This window comes from Vanellus vanellus, assembly GCF_965231255.1.
Source record: "Vanellus vanellus genome assembly, chromosome: 9".
Taxonomy (NCBI): domain Eukaryota; kingdom Metazoa; phylum Chordata; class Aves; order Charadriiformes; family Charadriidae; genus Vanellus; species Vanellus vanellus.
Window position 1 is genome coordinate 12,838,291 of NC_138914.1, and position 18,396 is coordinate 12,856,686.

Sequence of the window (18,396 nt, forward strand, 5' to 3'; positions counted from 1 at the left end):
TTCACAAAATCAGTTTCACCCTCCCCCAACACACATTCTGCTTCGGCAGCTTGTGATAATTCTTGGCAATCATTGTCTCAAAATACTCCAAAGCATCCTGTCTGGGTAGAGGAATGCTCGGTTCTGAACTGCATAGATGGGGAGAGCTTTATTTAGTAAGGAGAGCACAGACAGCCCAGCAGAAATACTAAACGTAATACCATAAACATACCAAGCTGTGCATGATGATGTAAAGACCAGTTCTTTGTCTTTCTCTGATACATTTGTCTGTGCCTGTGTATTTTGTACAGATAATTTGAGAGTCAAAATGAATTCTAGGAAACAAAAAAGTGTATCTTTTGCTTGCTTGTTTCTGGTACTTTTGCAACATTTTTCACAAGTAGTGGAATAAAAAAGAAAAAAAGGCTTTGATTTAAGAAAGTGCAATCCTGAGTCTTTTTCCAAGCAAATCAGATTAGCTGTAAATATTTACATGCTAGCTGGCCAGATCATAGTGCTATTACTGTCAGGCCTAGCAACATTATCCCTGGTCTTCTGCAAATAACAGCAGGTGGGTCAAAGCCTGTCCAAAATCGGAGCTGGGATGTTTAAGGTGTGGTCGTATAGTCTCTTTTCTCATTCTCTAGACAAAAATGGCAATAAATACAGTTGCTTTAATCCAAATACTGCAAAATGCATGTGGGAAACATTTTTAGGAGATCTTCGGCATCAGCAACATATTTAGAATTATGTTTTGTATGAGCTCAACTTATTCTCTCAAGAAAAAAAATGGGTCTGGGTCGGATTGCTCTACAGGTATGTGGTGGCAGGAGGAACGTTTCATAAACAACCATCCTGAGTATCTGGATACGCACAAATGGGGTTACTGTAAATGTCAAAACCACATCATTCCTGCAGCCTCTGGAACGTCCCAAGGTCACAGAGTGGGGACAGGTGGAGATGTGGCATTGAATTTCGCAGTGCAGAACAGAAATGGCACAGATAGAAAGCTACCTCACCAGTAAGGGTCGCATTACTCCTGAAGACTGGGAAGATCTTGATTTCTGATTCTGGACCTTCTGATGCTGTACTGTGTTCTCACCAACAAGGAGGGACTAGTGGGGAATGTGAAGCTCAAGGGCAGCCTTGGCTGCAGTGACCATGAAACGGTGGAGTTCAAGATCCTTATGGCAGCAAGGAGCATGCGCAGCAAGCTCTCTACCCTGGACATTGGGAGAGCAGACTTTGGCCTCTTCAGGGATCTACTTGGTAGAGTACCATGGGATAAAGCCCTGGAGGGAAGAGGGGCCCAAGAAAGCTGGTTAATATTCAAGGATCACCTTCTCCAATCTCAGGAGTGATGCATCCCAACAAAGAGGAAGTCAGGCAAAACCACTAGGAGGCCTACATGGATGAACAAGGAGCTCATGGACAAACTCAAACAGAAGAAGGAAGCCTATAGAGGGTGGAAGCAAGGACAGGTAGCCTGGGAGGAATTCAGAGAAGTTGTCCGAGCAGCCAGAGATCAGGTTGGGAAAGCTAAAGTGCAGATAGAATTAAATCTGGCCACGGACATCAAGAAAATCTTCTACAGGTACATCAGTGACAAAAGGAAGACTAGGGAAAATGTGGGCCCAGTCAGGAAGGAAATAGGAGACCTGGTTACCTGGGATATGGAGAAGGCTGAGGTACACAATGATTTTTTTGCCTCAGTCTTCACCAGCAAGTGCTCTAGCCACACTGCCCAAGTCACAGAAGGCAAAGGCAGGTACTGGGAGAATGAAGAGCCGCCCACTGTAGGAGACCAAGTTCAAGACCATCTAAGGAACCTGAAGGTGCAAAAATCCATGGGGCCTGATGAGATGCATCCACAGGTCCTAAGGGAACCGGCAGATTAAGTTGTTAAGCCACTATCCATCATATTTGAGAAGTCATGGCGGTCTGCTGGAGTTCCTGCAGACTGAAAAAGGGGAATCATAATCCCCATTTTTAAAAAGGGAAAAAAGGAAGACCTGGGGATCTACAGGCCAGTCAGTCTCACCACTGTACCCAGCAAGATCATGGAGCAGATCCTCCTGGGAAGTATGCTAAGGCATATGGAAAATAAGGAGATGAACAGTGACAGCCAACATGGCTGCACTAGAGACAAATCATGTCTGACAAATTTGGTGTCCTTCTATGGCGGGTTACAGTGTTGGTGGGTAAGGGAAAAGCAACTGACATCATCTACCTGGACTTGTGCAAAGCATTTGACACTGTCCTGCACGTCATTCTTGTCTCTAAATGGTTGCACTTAAAGAGTTGTGGTCAATGGCTCAATGTCCAACTGGAGACCAGTGATGAGTAGCATTCCTCAGGGGTCGGCACTGGGACCGGGGGTGTTTAACATCTTTGTCAGCAACATGGACAGTGGGAATGAGTGCACCCTCAGCAAGTTTGCCAACGACACCAAGCTATGTGGTGCAGTTGACATGCTGGAGGGAAGGGATGCCATCCAGAGGGACCTGGACAGGCTTGAGAGATGGACCCGTGCAAACCTCATGAAGTTCAACGAGGCCAAGTACAAGGTCCTGCACATGGGTCAGGGCAATCCCATGCACAAATACAGGCTGGGTGGAGAATGGATGGAGAGCAGCCTTGAGGAGGACTTGGTGGTGTTGGTGGATGAGAAGCTCAACATGACCTGGCAATGTGCGCTTGCAGCCCAGAAAGCCACCCGCATCCTGGGCTGCCTCAAAAGAAGTGTGGCCAGCAGGACGAGGAAGGTGATTCTGCCCTACTACTTTGCTCTGGTGAAACCCCACCTGGAGTACTGCATCCAGCTCTGGGGCCCCAAACATAAGGACGTGGACCTGTTGGAGTGGGTCCAGAGGAGGGCCACAAAGATGATCAGAGGGCTGGAGCACCGCTCCTATGGAGACAGGCTGAGACAGTTGGGGCTGTTCAGCCTGGAGAAGAGAAAGCTCTGGGGAGACCTTATAGTGGCCTTCTAGTACCTAAAGGGGACCTACAGGACAGATGGGGAGGGACTCTTTATCAGGGAGTGTAGTGATAGGATGAGGGGTAATGGTTTTAAACTGAAAAAGGGTAGATTTAGATTAGATATTAGGAAGAAATTCTTTACTCTGAGGGTGCTGAGGCATTGGCACAGGTTGCCCAGGGAAGTTGTGATGCCCCATCCCTGGAAGTGTTCAAGGCCAGGCTGGATGGGGCTTTGAGCAACCTGGTCTAGTGGGAGGTGTCCCTGCCCATGGCAGGGGGGTTGGAACTAGATGATCTTTAAGATCCCTTCCAACCCAAACCATTCTATGATTCAGTAGCTTACATAAGCAAAAGCTGACTTAAGGAGCCAACTTCTGTCATAAGGGAACATGTATGCACCTTGTTGTGGCTTTACCTGAAGCTGGCTTCTCCCTTATTAAAAAATCCAAGCAAAACTAACTTTAAATGAAGGATCAGTTAGGGGAAGAGAGGAATGGGCTCCTCACTGTAGCACGAAACCTGGATTTTCTTCCCAGTTTGACTGGGTTTTTTGTTGGTGGCTGAGAGAAAACTCATGCTTCAGTTTCCTAATCTAGTAAATGGGAGTTAAGTAGAAGTCTTAAGCAGCTTTTGAGGCAAAACTGTTCTGACTTTAAAAAGAAAGGTACCACGGCAGTGCACACTGTTTCTTTATTCTGTGTATTAATTAGTAAATGCCAGTTAACTAATGCCTGTTAGCTACGTGAGTTTTGCAGCATTTCTGCTGTAGGCAGTGCAAGCAGTTTATATAGTAGCCTCTATTGGACTGACATCCTTTAGGCAGATGCTGGGCTGCAAGGTGAAGTAGAAGCACTGCCAAAGTCGGAAATACTCTCTTTTCTCTTGTTCTCATCCAAGCCAGAGCTATGACCTGCAGTTGTTTCACAGCAGAACAAACAAAACCTTTTTGTTTCTGCTTACTTAGGGTAGGAATCACATGAATGATTCGGTTATGACAGAACATTTTGTTCTGTTTGTGGCTTGAAAACAACATGCTTTTTGGAAATCTGTCATTGCAAAGTTCCTAGTGAAAAGGTTCAGTTTGGTTTATATCATTCACGCAGACCTGTGTTTTCTTCTGAATAATTTTAAAAGAAAGAACCACGTCCAGAGCTAACTTTACAAGCCTGCAGACAACAGAACTGTCCTTCCTAGTCGCGCCTTTCAGTGCAACAAGATCTATCTTACAGCTTCTAGTTTTATTGCAATGTTTTTTCCAGCCTGCTAAAGAGTGGAGAGTTCAGCTAGTTACCTGTTCTGTCCTAGGACCAGAATTTGATTATTCAACGTTTTTCCCCAAACAAAACCAAAATGTAAAAAGCAAGACAGTAACTCTAGTAACTCTTTCCAGCTCAACTTAACTTGCAGCTTGGAAATTAGCTGGGTTAGAAGGGATTGGCTTCAAATCTGTACCGTTTTTAATTCAGATCAAAGACACAGAGGTTAAGTGCCCGTGACAACTGATATTGTTGCCTCTTTGATCAGCAGTTCCATTTTTTTTTCTCAAAACTTTGTGTCCCTACAGAAACTCTAGTTTCAAGCTATTTTTGAATTCCAATATTGGATGGGAAAGCTTCTCTCAGGCCTACTTGTCACATACTAAAAGTCCTGTGGAATATAATGGGCTTTTTGACAGACAATGATGGATGTGAGTCAAATCTATAGGCAGCTTAGATAGTCAAAGCCTGCTTTTTGGCATACACCAAGAGTAACCGTTGAATTATGCAGAGAAAGTTGAGATGCATTTATTTGTGTACTCCTGGATGCCTCAAGGACTTTCTTCACTGTCAATAATGAAAGGTGAATTTTTTTCTTTGAGAAGAAAAATTATTTCATTTTTTAAGTGCACATTGTGATATCCATTTGTTGAAAAGATGACAAGCACCATAAGATGCTGAATTATCCATTCAAGGTTATGATCAACAGTATGCATGGGTATTTTAATCACTTTATAGGGAAAATTTTGGCTTTGGACAGATTGCCAGAAAAGTGCCAGATACGAATGGTTAACCTCAAGATAAAATTAGAACAGCCTTAAAAATGAAGGGTTTCTGGGGTTTGTACTGGAGAGTTATTCTGGAACTTACTCAGACTGTTGCCAGTTGGTGATTTATGTTTCCTGCTGAGTGATAGCTCTTAATGGAATTTATTAAAAGCAAAAATGTGTTGAGAGCTCTGGCTGTTATTCTATATGAATACACCTCATTATCTCTATAGTTGCCTTCATACTGAAAGTTTAGCAGCTTCACAAAGAAACATAAATGTAAGATAGAAAGATTCCTTCACTTTCTTTGCTTTTCCTTTCAGTTCTGGTTGGTAATGCACTATTTGTCAGAGATGACTGAAGAGCAAACGCTAGTAATGTACAGTGGACATCCTCTGGGACTCTTTCCCAGCCATCAGTATGCTCCTCGATTAATCATTACTAACGGCATGGTAGGTATTAGTATCTTGTTTTCTCTTTTTTCTCCTCTTCTGTTTAGTTTTCAAGTATTTGCTGAATTAAAATATTATTTATGCTACTTGAACTTACAACAGCATGCAGGAGAATCTGGGATCCAAATTCTGCAGCATCTATTCCAGTACAGCCACTCTCACCTCAAGTGTGCAGTGATGGAGGGAACAACCTTCTCCTTATGAGATGACTTCTGTTCTGAGACTGAGCTGTACGTGTTCTTGACCAAAACAGTTCAGCTAGGCTGAGTTTGAAAGATTTAAAAGCCCTTAATAGACAAACAGATGACTATTCATCAGATGCTCAGATATCTGGACTGCTTTGCTTGGAAGGAAAGCTGGACAAGTGAGCATACTGGTTCATTGCCAGTCTTTTGAAGCATCCAATGTCTATCTCTCTGCAGGCTAGTTTTGTGGCTAGAGAACTGCTTTCCTTAAAATTTGCATGACAGTCACACTGCCAGAAAGACCAGACTTTTTTTTTTTTTTTTTCCTAATACTAGAATGCATGGAACAAAACACCGGAATCTCTCTTCCTGTTTTTTATTGTTTTTCTATGTGTGTCACAGTTAGAGAACTGTAGGCTGTTAAAAAGATGTGCTTAAATCTCTAATTTGCTTATGTGAGTTTTCTTTTGATTGTTTTCTTAGGTGATTCCCAACTATTCCACCAGAGATGAATATGAGAAGATGTTTGCTTTGGGAGTAACAATGTAAGAAGATACCTCACTATTAAAATATATCAAATAGTTAACTAAAATGTAATTCAGACATCAAGCAGTGGCTGGTTACAATTTCTAATGTAGATGGATTTCAACTCTGCTGCACAAAGTCATGATGCTACAAAGCATTAATGCACACTTAAGTGGAATTACTTAGGAGTTTGAGTTATGTTCAGCCACATATATAAGGATGTAATTGAGGTCTGCTAGGAATTAGTATTAGGTTTATATGTGGGACTTGGCTGAATTACAGTCTGAAGCCTTAATCATAACCTACTTATAGCACTGACTGGTTCCACTTTGCAGTGGTTGTTTTGCAACCTACAGAAAACACAAGTTATGAAGCATTCCTTTGCACTAAGAGAAAGCTTTGAAGTAGAAAGTTATAATTTTTTATATTTTTTGAATGATTATTTACCTACTTTTTTACTGCTCATCTAGTTGATGAGCAGGACTACTATTCTGTTGTGTACCATGGAGAGAATAAATTAAAACCACTGGAGAGCTGAGCGTGTGCAGATAAAGAAGCTGGAAGAATGGGCATGAATAGAGAATGTCCGTTGCCGCTTTCCTGGGAATTTCATAGGTATACGGACAACTGTTCTGGGCTAACAACTTCAAAAGTGACTACGTCACTTAGAAGCACGAGTGCCACTGGAAACCAATGACATAAAATGCCAACAATGTGAAAAGGAGTGTCCTGTGTCCTAGTCACTATGCTAAATACCAGAAAAGTTTACACTCATTTTTTTGATCCGTGCTTTTTTGAACTCGATTTTAAGAGCTAAATGATCCTCTGAAAACATGTTGATGCATCACTAATGAAGAAACTCAATTAAGTTATGAATTTGATAATAGCAGATCTTTAACAACGAATGGAAGCACAGACTTTTTTTTTGTTATACTGAAACATACGTAGACATGTACAGAATCCATTCCAGCCTGAGTAACGTGTGGTATAATTGTGTTTGTTGCTATTGCTAGGTACGGCCAGATGACTGCAGGGAGCTACTGCTACATTGGGCCTCAGGGAATAGTCCATGGGACTGTGGTAAGAAACTGGGGAACAGTCTATTTGTCAGTACCTTTTGGAGGAGGGTATCTCCCACAGTCACTGATGACTGGAGTGGATTGGATTGGATTGCTGTGAGAGGATGTTCGAGCTACCAGAGAAATTCTCATTGCCGGCTTCTTAAAAAATCAGTGTCCTTCCCCTCAGATAGTCCCTGGCATCTTATCCAGAACACAGCCCTGAAGGAATCTGCAATCATGGTCTCAGTCTGAGCTCATATCTAGCTACAATAAGTGAAGTAGGAATTGACCAAATGTGTTAGGTAAAAATGTTTCCTTAGCTTATTTTCTTAGCTGTTTTCCTCAGCTGTCCTTTGCGGCCATCCTGAATAAGTCTCTATACCCCAAGAGCAGCATGTTGGGAACCACTTACTATTCTATCCTATTTCACGGTGAGAGAAATAAACGTAATCAGGACAGATGGTTTCATAACATCACTTTAAGACATGTTTCCTTCTTAAAAGATTAAAACAGTTTCATGGTCCCAATGACCCCCAAGTTTCATCCTGTTTGCGAAAGAGAAAGAAGATCTTTAAATTTCAGGGACTCCAGGAAAACCAGCTCCTGATAATTGCTGTATTGTGTCGTGTGCAGCTCACAGTGCTCAATGCAGGCCGTCGCTACTTGAAGGCAGAAGACCTGTCCGGAAAGGTGTTTGTTACTTCTGGTCTCGGAGGGATGAGTGGGGCTCAAGCGAAGGCTGCAGTCATTGCTGGGTGTGTGGGGATCATTGCAGAGGTGAGAGCAATGCTGCTTTCATTTGGTCATTTCTTGTTCATGTGCTGAATCAGAACCCTCATTCTCTTGATCTGACATGTTCCTCAAGTAACCCTGACAAGCCAAACTCGGGGAAAGATACTCTTTTCTAAGATCTGTCTGTGCTTTTCATTGCTGAGCGGTTTTCACTGCTATTTCACCCTCTATTTGTTCGCTCGCTGGGTCAGACTGTGAGGATATGGACTGCAACTTCTTGGGATTCCTTCACAAACAGTGCAGAATGATGGTGTCGATGAGCCTTTCTTAGTGCTTGAGCTACCCTCATTTCACGTGTGAAAGGGTGTAACTTCCACAAGCAATTTCCATGGGAACGGCACCCTCTCATGCCACAAAAGGTCTGTTGAAAAGGTGTTAGTTAATTACGATTAATCTTTGATGCCTCTGGCACTCTTATCAGGTGCAATGGAAAGTACCTGTTAAAAACGTTGGTATGATTCACTCATCAAGGTTGAGACTAACGAAGTTGCTTGGTGTTGTGATTCTTTGAAGTCAATGGGATTTTGTAAAATGTGGAATTTTAAAGTTGGCTTCAGTATGAATATGGTGAGGGTAATTACAAGCACTTACGTCTACAAGTTTGTAGACGACGAAGGTAATTTCTGTTAAGGGAAAATGCTGATGGGGGAGAAGTTCTGTAGTGGCATTTTCCCTGTTCCCTGAAGCTCACCCACAGCATTTATTCTTTGTAGAGAGTCTTTCATCCTGATGTAATGTTTCTCTGATCCAAATATATTAAAATAGCCCAGCTATTTCCTCCCATAAACAAAGAGAATCTAATCACCATCTGTGATTCAAAGACTGCTAATGTCCAAGTAATCAGTATAGTGTATGATAGGATCCACTGGATCCACAGATATCCTTAAGTATCTCATATAATGCAGAACACCAACATCATAATCTTGATTAAGTATATATGCCTGTAAGTTTTGACTGATATTCATTTTCATATAGAAACACAATAGGTTCTCCTAATATGTGCAATTTTCAGCTAATATGCTTATCATGGGGTTCTGTTCTGACAAATCAGATGGAAGGATGGACTACAAAACCACTGTGACAATTTTTAACATAAAGCGTTGCTCTACAGTTCTGTGAAAATGGCAGTGAATATCTTTAATGATATTGACTATTGAGAAACAATAAACATTTCCACACATCTCTTTCCTCATGACTCCCTTTGAATTCAATACAGTGGGGAAACATTCTTGGTGGAGCAGATACAGGACCTACCAAAATGCATTGAGCTCTTTTGACTATCTGCAGTTAAGGAGCTCTTGTTACTGCTCCAGAGGAAAAGAGATTTTTTGAGAAGTAAGCTCCAGCCGGAGCTGACGGGAGTGGGAGTTTAGCCTTCTCAGCCAAAGTCATTTATGGAGAGAATTAGCTGGCAGACCTCTGCTGCGGGCATGTCACTTGCTGCAATGAAAAGGGTAAGAATATTGCAAACTGACCAATGGCAATTATAATTAAACTTCAAAACATAATGGGTCAGACTGCCCACGTGGCATGCAGTAAATGTGACCAGCTCTGACTAGCTCAGGTCTTATTCAGGGAAGGTTAGAGTTTCATCTGTTTTACAATGATGGTGCAAAAGTGGTTTTGTTAGCACGTGAGTTTTGTGTGTATTTGAGATCTCATCAGGTACTCCCCGTAGATGAAACAAATTTATTGAATTTGTTATTGAATAAATTGTCTTTATTCAGACTTCTAATCTGTCATCATGATCTTTCAAATGCTAGAATACAAAAGAGAGATTCCAGTGAATGCGATTCTCAGCAGTCCTTTGTCCTTTTCATCTCTGTGGCTACAGATGATTTTGTTCAGAAGACTGAATATCGCCTGGTTTTTATCTCCTGTGAGATGATCCTTGTCGGAAATGAGTCTCAGGAGCACATGTGGACAGCTATATATATGTACATATTATTTATTTAAGGAACTATTTATGCAAATGACAGTGATGAATTGTGCAAGAGATGTCATTTTGTCAGCCAGGGCTTCTGAAGCTCAGACAGAAGGGATTAATGGTGCAAGTCTTTTACCTCTTCTGTTTGACACGAAGCAGATGATTGTAATTTTATGAAATAATTGTGTGGAGGGCCAGACTATCTCCTCTGAGCTGCACTAAGCTCTCTAGGGCTACACTGGAGGTGACATTAACTCATCGTGTTTGTGCAATTTTTTAAAACTACTGAGATGCTGATCAAAAAAGGAGCATAGTTTTGAAAATGTGGTTCAAAGGAAGCTGATTTTCTTGACTATGCTAGTAAGCCTGTGAAAGACTAAGACTGTCAGAGAGGGCTGAAGTAAAATACGTAGGATGTGGTAACAGATTTAAGTAGATCTGATCTGTGTTATGCTGAGCTTTAAATGAACCCGATTCCTGTAATTCATACAAACCATTTAGTATCTTTCTTCCTGTGCTGATTTAAATAACTCCCAAATAAGCTGTCCCCCATGGCACCTGACTTCATTGAATAATTCCATTGGCATTGACACTGATATTATCATAATCTGGGGGTTCAGAAGGGTAGTCTTTATTACTGATGTGGGAAATGACGGAAGGTTTCTCATGCTAAGAGTAATTATGAAAGAAAAGGTTTCCTGGTGCTCAAGCGACTCCTGAATACATAATTAATTTACATATAAATACTTTGTTAATGAGAAAAAATAGAATGAAAATTATGGGAGTGGATTATAGAGAAGTGAAAATGCTTTAATGGAGTACTAAAAGATACTCAAGTTGTGTGTTCTTACGCACACAGCCCACTGTGGCTGTTTAAATCTGTTGCTACCACAGAAAATTGGCTTGAATTAATTTTGCCACTTGCTTTATGCCGCTGATAGCTCATTATAAAAGTATTAATGATGTGCAAGTTTGTATATTGAACCATTAATATGGAATCTGTGCCAAAGCCTCCACAGTTTGTCTATCCATTTATATTTTTATCCAGCTGTCTCCTATGCATATACACACTGACACATGCAGAAGCTGAGCCCAGAAGACAGTAAAGATCTGGGATTGAACTTGTTTGGAGCTTCAAAGAGCTCAAGAGGGAATTAAAGATGTAGTTTTGTTTTGATCCATTCCATTTTTCAGAGGCACAAGCCAGCTGGGACAAGAAAATGCTTTCCTCTTTTCTTTTCCATATTTGGTTGAAATTTTCAACCAGCAGTCAAAGAACAAAAGTGAGGGTCATTTTTATTCATCAAACTATTGCTTCATCCTGGGCAGTCTGGCAGAAATGTCGATCTCAGCTGATCGAAGAAAATATTTCCTTAATTAAACAGAAATTTTATTTTCACAGGAAATATTCAGAATTGAAAAATAAATGGGAAACATTTTGGCTTTCATTTTTTTCAATGTAATCATGAAAAGAAACAATAACAATAATTTAAAATGGCAGAAAAATATTACCTCTTGTACAATTTTAATGATAACTTTTGGTTTGTAAAATATTTTGGGAAGTGATGTATCAAAAGCCTTTTTCTTCTTGCTTTGAGCCTGGAGTAGAAGAGAAAAGAAAGTGTAAAATAAATAAATAAATATATATATATATCTCAGAGGTGAAAAATAAGTATTTGAACAATCAGTCCATATTCTTAAGGCCAAGGCAGAGCTATTCCCTTTACCTGTTTGCTATTCTTTCTGGCAGGCTAATTGAAAAACTAAAGGTAAAAGTGACTGGGTAGGGGAAACAGGAGTTTTAAGATGTCTGCTATTTTTCTTAGGTTGATGAAGCAGCACTTTTGAAACGTCACAAGCAGGGATGGTTGATGGAAATCTCTAACAACCTGGACCATTGCATTGCTCGCCTTAGGTATGACTTGTAACATAATTCAATGGGTTTATCTCTGCTTCCTAATCCACACTTTGCATCTTTCTGCGTTGTGCCATTTTAGTGTGCTTATAGAAGGAGTTGAGGGACACCTCTTCTTATTCCAGGTCTGCTTCCGAACGTGAATCCATCCTTCCAAACAGCAGCAGTCATTATTAGTGACTACCGATGCATACTGCAAGCCACTACCAATGCTTCATATCATTTATATATGTTAAATGTGTCTTCATTCAGTTTCATGAATATGCATAGAGCAATTACAAATAATGTTACGCTTGCATCACTCAAGCTTTCTGGAATCAGTGATTAACAATTACATAAAGTTTGAAAGATCTGTTGCCTAGATGAGTGTTGGAGACTATATGTAGACTTTTTTGCTGGGTTTGACTCTGTGGTTTGTACATTGCAAGATGGAATTACATGAGGTGCATTTTCTTCAACCAATCTTTTTAATCTATTCTAGAGATGCAAGAAAGAATAAAATTGCCCTTAGTTTGGGCTACCATGGGAATGTGGTAGATCTATGGTAAGTAGCACATATAGATAATGGATATATTATTGCTCTTGCTTGTTAGTCAACCTGGAATTAGTTACCAAACTCGGAAGAGAAGAGGCATTAAACCTAGTGCTGAGTTCATTACTCTAGATGGTCACGAAAAACTGTATTGTCAAAAGTGGGATCTTCATCCTTGAGTTCTGGTTCCCAGTTGCTTCCCATGCACCTTCTCCTTTCCTTATGGAACAATGAATTTCTTAAGGAAATAAATCCCTGAGATTCTTCCTTGGATGAAGAAAGAATTTACCCCTTTCCTCCTAACCTCTCGCAAATTGGATAGTAAGAAAATATCTTCGACTTCAGTGAAGAATGGAAATATTGAGGTATTGATTGAATAAAAATAATCAGATGATGGACAGAAATTCTGGCACTCTTGAGGTTTTATCCAATGGTAAATTTTGCTGTCACACCATACACCAAGGGTTGAGATTGACCGATAAGACTGGTATGTCATACTGGTATCTGACTTATCTATCAGCATTCCTGCACAGGTAAATGTGAAGTATAAAAGTCACCTAAATCTTCATCACCATCATTTCTCACTTCCTGACTGCTAAAACAAGGACTTAGCCTGCCAAGGGCATACCTTTATAAATAGCCTTTCGGGGTGGAAGAAGTTCACCTGAAGGAGGAGCTAGAATGTGAAATGACAGCTTCTGTTCAAATACTCCATTCATTGTCTTCCCCAGGGAGAGGCTAGTGCATGAGTTGGACACGACAGGAGAGCTGCTAGTTGATTTGGGGTCTGACCAAACTTCGTGTCATAACCCCTTCAGCGGGGGATACTATCCAGTACAGCTTGGCTTTGAGGAAGCAAAGCAGCTTCTTTCCACCAATCCAGGGAAGTTCCGGACCCTGGTACAAGAGAGGTAAATATTTTGGTGATACGTGTTTTTAACCTTAACATTTAGTTGCTCTGAAAGTGACTGGATCTTTGTCTTTCTCAAAAAAAAGTTGCTGTTCTTTGATATTTCAGTAGAAATCTGGAGTAGAGCTGCAGTACTAATAACTCCCAACTTTGCATTTCTACAGCTATTAGAATCTGGCAGACATCACTTACCCGCTATTTTAGGAATAGTCTCTGGCATATAAGATCAGAGATCTGAACACTAATGATTTATTTCGCTTCTATAAATTCCTAAATTGCATTAGGTTTTAAAATTCTGGGACAATAAGTACAATTCCACATAGTCTACAAGTTGGTTTAGATTCACTGAATAGAGCATAAAACCCCAATGGGTAAGCCAGAAAGTCCATCTAGCCTGCCATGCTTCCAGCTGTGGCCAGTAATGGATTTTTAGGGAAGGATATAAGCAGAGGACAATCTGCTGCAACTGTAAGTTCTGTTTAGCATCTTGATTTTGGGGAGTTTACAAGTTTGCAAGTGAAGCTGGGACTGGACATTATAAAGGGAGCAATTTGGCATAATTTATATATATAAATAAAGAATTGTGGAACAGAGGCAGCAAGCTGTACTGTTGTTCTCAGCTGCTACTTTTGAGACTTTATGGCTCCTACTCTGGTTTAGTTCACCTTGAACATTCCTGCTGGAATTTCCAGTAGAAAATAGAATATGGGCATATAACCTATTTGACTTTGGATGAGGGACCTACAAGGACCTTTCCAGTTCCTCAATTCTGTATCATGCTACTCTAAGACAAAGGTAGCAGAAAGGTAAATTTCTGGGAGGGACTAATTTCTAATAAGGTAGTTATGACCTGAAAAAATGCAATTTCATTGGTAGTTATTGATTTACCTCTCTAGAGTTCCAAAAGGTTACAGCTATGCATGTACAACTCCATATGCAACTATGCATTGAGATTAGAACTACATAATATTAAGTGGAAATGATATCACAGAGAGCAGTCCTGGGGTATGGTCCACTATTGGAAACAAAGGGAAAATTGGGCTGTTTTGGCCAAGGGAGAGGCCGGACACTTTCAGTTTTCCTGTCTCTGCTCACTTTCTCTGCTCACTTAAACTGTTTTGCAATTTTGTGTCAGCTGTTTTTTGTCATTACCTTACAACCTCAGAGCTGGCTGCATTTCTTTGCTGAAAGACGTGACTCTCTGCTAATTAATGAAGTTCCCTTAATGAGTGTAAATAATTTCAAGATTTGAGGATAACAGGTGCTACAGAGACTGAAAGCATCTCAGTTGATATCCTATGGGTTTATGTCTGAATTCCTCTGAGGTCTTCCAGTTCCATCTGTCTCCCCTTCCTCCCATGCCTCTAGTGAGCTCATGATATTATTCTTTTTGATATTTTATCAATCTCAAGAATAACTGTTTCCTTCTTCATTTCAGCCTGAAGAGACAAGTGGCTGCTATTAACAGACTAGCTGATAAGGGCATGTTTTTTTGGGATTATGGCAATGCTTTTCTCTTGGAAGCTCAAAGGGCTGGTGAGTAGATCTTAGAATTGTTAGGTGGAAACAAGGACAATCCTGCATGCATCTTCCCAGCTGTATATTTTGGTAGGACAGAGTTGGCCACTGTGTTATGCTAACCCTTTAGTCTCTCTCTCTTGTTCTCCGAGACCCCTGACCTCCTCTGTGGCTCAGGTAGAGCCTTCATGGGAACCCATATGCATTTTCGTAGTTTTTCTTCATCAAGTCACTGACTATTAAAATTCTTTTATAGGTGCTGATGTCGAGAAAAGAGGAGGCAATAAAACAGAATTTCGATATCCTTCCTATGTTCAGCACATCATGGGGTATGTTGGGGAGAGTCTGCAATAAAGCACTCAGCTACCCTGTGACTCCCTCTGTTTAGGGGGAGAGTACTACAGAGATGCCACCTAGTGCAAATCTCAAAATGATAAAAAAGAGTCAATAGTAGCAGTAGGAAAATTGATCTCACAGGTGTTATGCCAGAGTTAGTCTTATTTTTCTCCTCTCTGGAGTAACACCCAGTGTGGTTTAGGAAGATCTATTGTTGGCTGTAAGCATCATGCCCATGTCTTCTATTGGCTTCCTTAGAGTTACTCCTTGCGTTTTCCTGTGTACAGGGGAAAAGAAGAGTCAGACCTGGAGGGATGTGTTGTATGTGATTAACATAAGTAAACTCTAATGGCAGAAGTTTTGCTAATATTTTGTTCTGAAAGGCACAGCATGCCTTGATAATTTGATGTAAAGCTTTATCCTTTTTAGAATTAAAAGGTCTTATGAAAGCAGATACCAGATGTGTAAACAGTAAGCTAAAATATTGCCAAATCAAAACTCTTCACTCCTTTACATAAATAGCTGCATTTTCTCTTTTGTTGCATCACTTAAGCAGCTCTACTCAAGAGAATAGCCAAGTCATTTACAGCCTCAAACTGTAAATAGATGCAATTTCACTTCTAGGTGCTAAAAATTAAGAGCTTGTCTCTTTAGAGCACTACAGCTCAATTCCAAATCATCAAAGCCTATGTCTGCACTGAAGTTAAAAGCCTGTCTGAATGGGACACTCTTCTGCCCATGTCACCGACTGTACCTCTTAGCCAAGCTGTGCATGCTGCTTGTAGGAAAAGCTGAGCTCAGGAGATCTGTTGTGGGTCTGGGTTCGTAACGCCTTTTGCCTCTGACTCATGCTTAACTTGCCTATACCATGTGAATGACAGCTTGAACATAGAGTAAGGCACCAACCAGATTAGATCTCTTCTGGAACTCAACTGAAGCGTGTCTTACTATTGTGTGTAAACAATGTGGACGGCAAATGAGTCTGGACTCAGGCACTTGATCAGAACCTACACTTGTCTGATAGTGCAGATGCACTCAGAGTTAGCCTGGGTTAAGGCCAAAAAGACCAGGCAGCAGGGAGAACATATTTGATGAAACAAAAGAAAAATTGCAATTTATCTGATGATGCACTGTTTGATTGAACTGCCCAACATTTCTATCAAAATTCTGGCCCGACTGTATTTTTATACACCAGTCGACGGTTGCATGAAACAGCACTGTTTGATTTCTCAGTTAATGGTCCTTGATGCTTCTGTTTAGATTAGTTCATTGAAAATGTTTCAAATTCTTCCGTCTCCAGCTAATGAAAGAAAAGCACTGCTAGCAGCCAGGATAAATAAGGAAAGAATTTCAATTATCTCTTAATGAAACATGTTCTCTTCCCAGGGACATTTTTTCCCTGGGATTTGGGCCATTCCGCTGGGTTTGTACCTCAGGTGACCCACAGGATCTTGCTACCACTGACTCAATTGCCATGTCTGTGCTGGAAGACTCTATACGTCAGGGAGGTAAGACACCATACCATGCCCCAATCACTGGGGGTGCTTTTGGGGAGAAAAGGAAACTGACACTTGTGAAATGTGCGTTAGCTTTTGTCTGAAACCGTAGAAAGCAGTCTCTTGCCTGTTCCAAGGGGGCAGGAAATCTCGTTATTCTCCAAACTCCTGTAAGGAGTGTAACCAGCAGGTAAAACGTAAAAACAACTTGTAGAGAGGTTATTGATCCCAAAGCTATTGTTGCAATTTTGGCTGAAAGCCTTTCTTTTCATTTGTTACAGATTTTCATGCATTTTGTCACCTTGGAACTTTAAGGCAAACAGTATCTTTCAACAGGTCTCCAAGAGTTTTTTCAAGAAGTCAAATTGCTTTGCCCCTGTCTCACAGGTGGATGAGGCACGGGCATCTAGGGAGGTTTTTAAGAGGCCTGCTAGCAGATCAGTGGCAGGAAACTCAGGTTTCATGGCTGTGGTGCTCCATCCGGTGTCATTTATTTGTGATTACAATTTTGAGGTCTTCCGTTTTTGTCATTTGTTAATAAATTGACAACTGCTTCTATTCACTGGTGGAACCAGTCTGGAATATCTGCGTGGCTCTGGATGTTACTTGGGTATCTAGGAATTACACTGTCTTTCGCTCTTCCAAATCCCTGAAAGTGGGCTATTACTGTTATCCCCTGCTTACGAATGGGAACTGAGACAAAGCTGATTTTGTGTCAGCAAACATGAATCCTGATCTCCCAGGTTGCAATGGAAGGCCCTACTACTTTCGCTTTCTTTGTCTACTTTTACAGTAACTGGACAGCAGATTCACAAACTTAAGTGACATTGTCCCCTATCTCCGAAGTCCTCAGCTCTTCTGTTTCCAGAGAGTGGAGCTTTATGCTTCTCAGAATCAAGGAAAGGATCAGAAAGAAATGGATCACAAATCAAAAGAATATTTTCTGGGGAGGGGAGCATAATATTTTTATCTGATAATATAGAAATATTTATTGCTTCTTTCATGAGAGACATCATTGAAATATGAATAGACGTGTGAAAAATTTGCATGCTCTCCTATTTGCTCTGGAACAGTTAGCATTGTGAGGATCTAGGGTGGTATTTTGGAAAAGGATGTACCACATTCAGATATGTCTTTCATTTGAAATAAAACTCCTGTTGTCTTCCTATAATGTAAGGCTGGTGTCCAGCTTCCTCTTCCTCCCAAGAGTTGAATTATTGATAGAGTGGGTCTGACCCTGCAAGGTCCTTAGTTCTGGCTGTTCTTCTAAACTTTCCTTAGGAGTCATCTTCCAGACATAGCACTGGAGCATGGGGTGTTTTTAATGCGATGACCCAGAAGCGCCTACCCTGTTCTATGCATATTGAAACTTCCGTGTTTTTAAACGTGGTCTCTCAACTAAATTGAAGGGAGGGTGACATTTGATACTGTAGTTATGAATCTATCTTCAAAAGTTTGCGGTCATTTTTCTGCCATGTACTGCAATCTCCAGTCATCTTCTCTCAAGATCAAACTGATGCATGGCCTTTGGATGGTTTGCATTGCAAGACTCCAAAATTAATCAGTTAATGTGTGTACAATGGTATGTGGGTGTTTATATAGATGGCAATGTAAAGCTGGGGAGAGAGTCTCTTCCACAGACAAAAAGCATTGAATTCTTGCATGTATATTCTTAATTTAAATGAAAAGTGACAGTTAAAAAATCCCAACAGGTGAAAACAGGCTTAAGGGCAAGGCTATTATTGGATTTGCTGTTGACTTTG

At 40.7% G+C, this 18,396-nt stretch overlaps 1 protein-coding gene across 1 annotated transcript in view; it reads left to right on the plus strand.

Moving 5' to 3' along the window:
* Window positions 1-18,396, plus strand: part of UROC1 (urocanate hydratase 1) — a gene marked incomplete at both ends in the record, with an annotated part of 45,573 nt that overhangs the window by 11,014 nt on the left and 16,163 nt on the right. Inside the window, 10 exons of the mRNA XM_082487878.1 lie at window positions 5,308-5,436; window positions 6,105-6,166; window positions 7,160-7,226; window positions 7,841-7,984; window positions 11,753-11,841; window positions 12,323-12,385; window positions 13,105-13,284; window positions 14,722-14,819; window positions 15,058-15,130; window positions 16,524-16,645. Coding sequence (XP_082344004.1) covers window positions 5,308-5,436; window positions 6,105-6,166; window positions 7,160-7,226; window positions 7,841-7,984; window positions 11,753-11,841; window positions 12,323-12,385; window positions 13,105-13,284; window positions 14,722-14,819; window positions 15,058-15,130; window positions 16,524-16,645 — 1,027 coding nt within the window. The remainder of the gene's footprint in view (window positions 1-5,307; window positions 5,437-6,104; window positions 6,167-7,159; window positions 7,227-7,840; window positions 7,985-11,752; window positions 11,842-12,322; window positions 12,386-13,104; window positions 13,285-14,721; window positions 14,820-15,057; window positions 15,131-16,523; window positions 16,646-18,396) is intronic.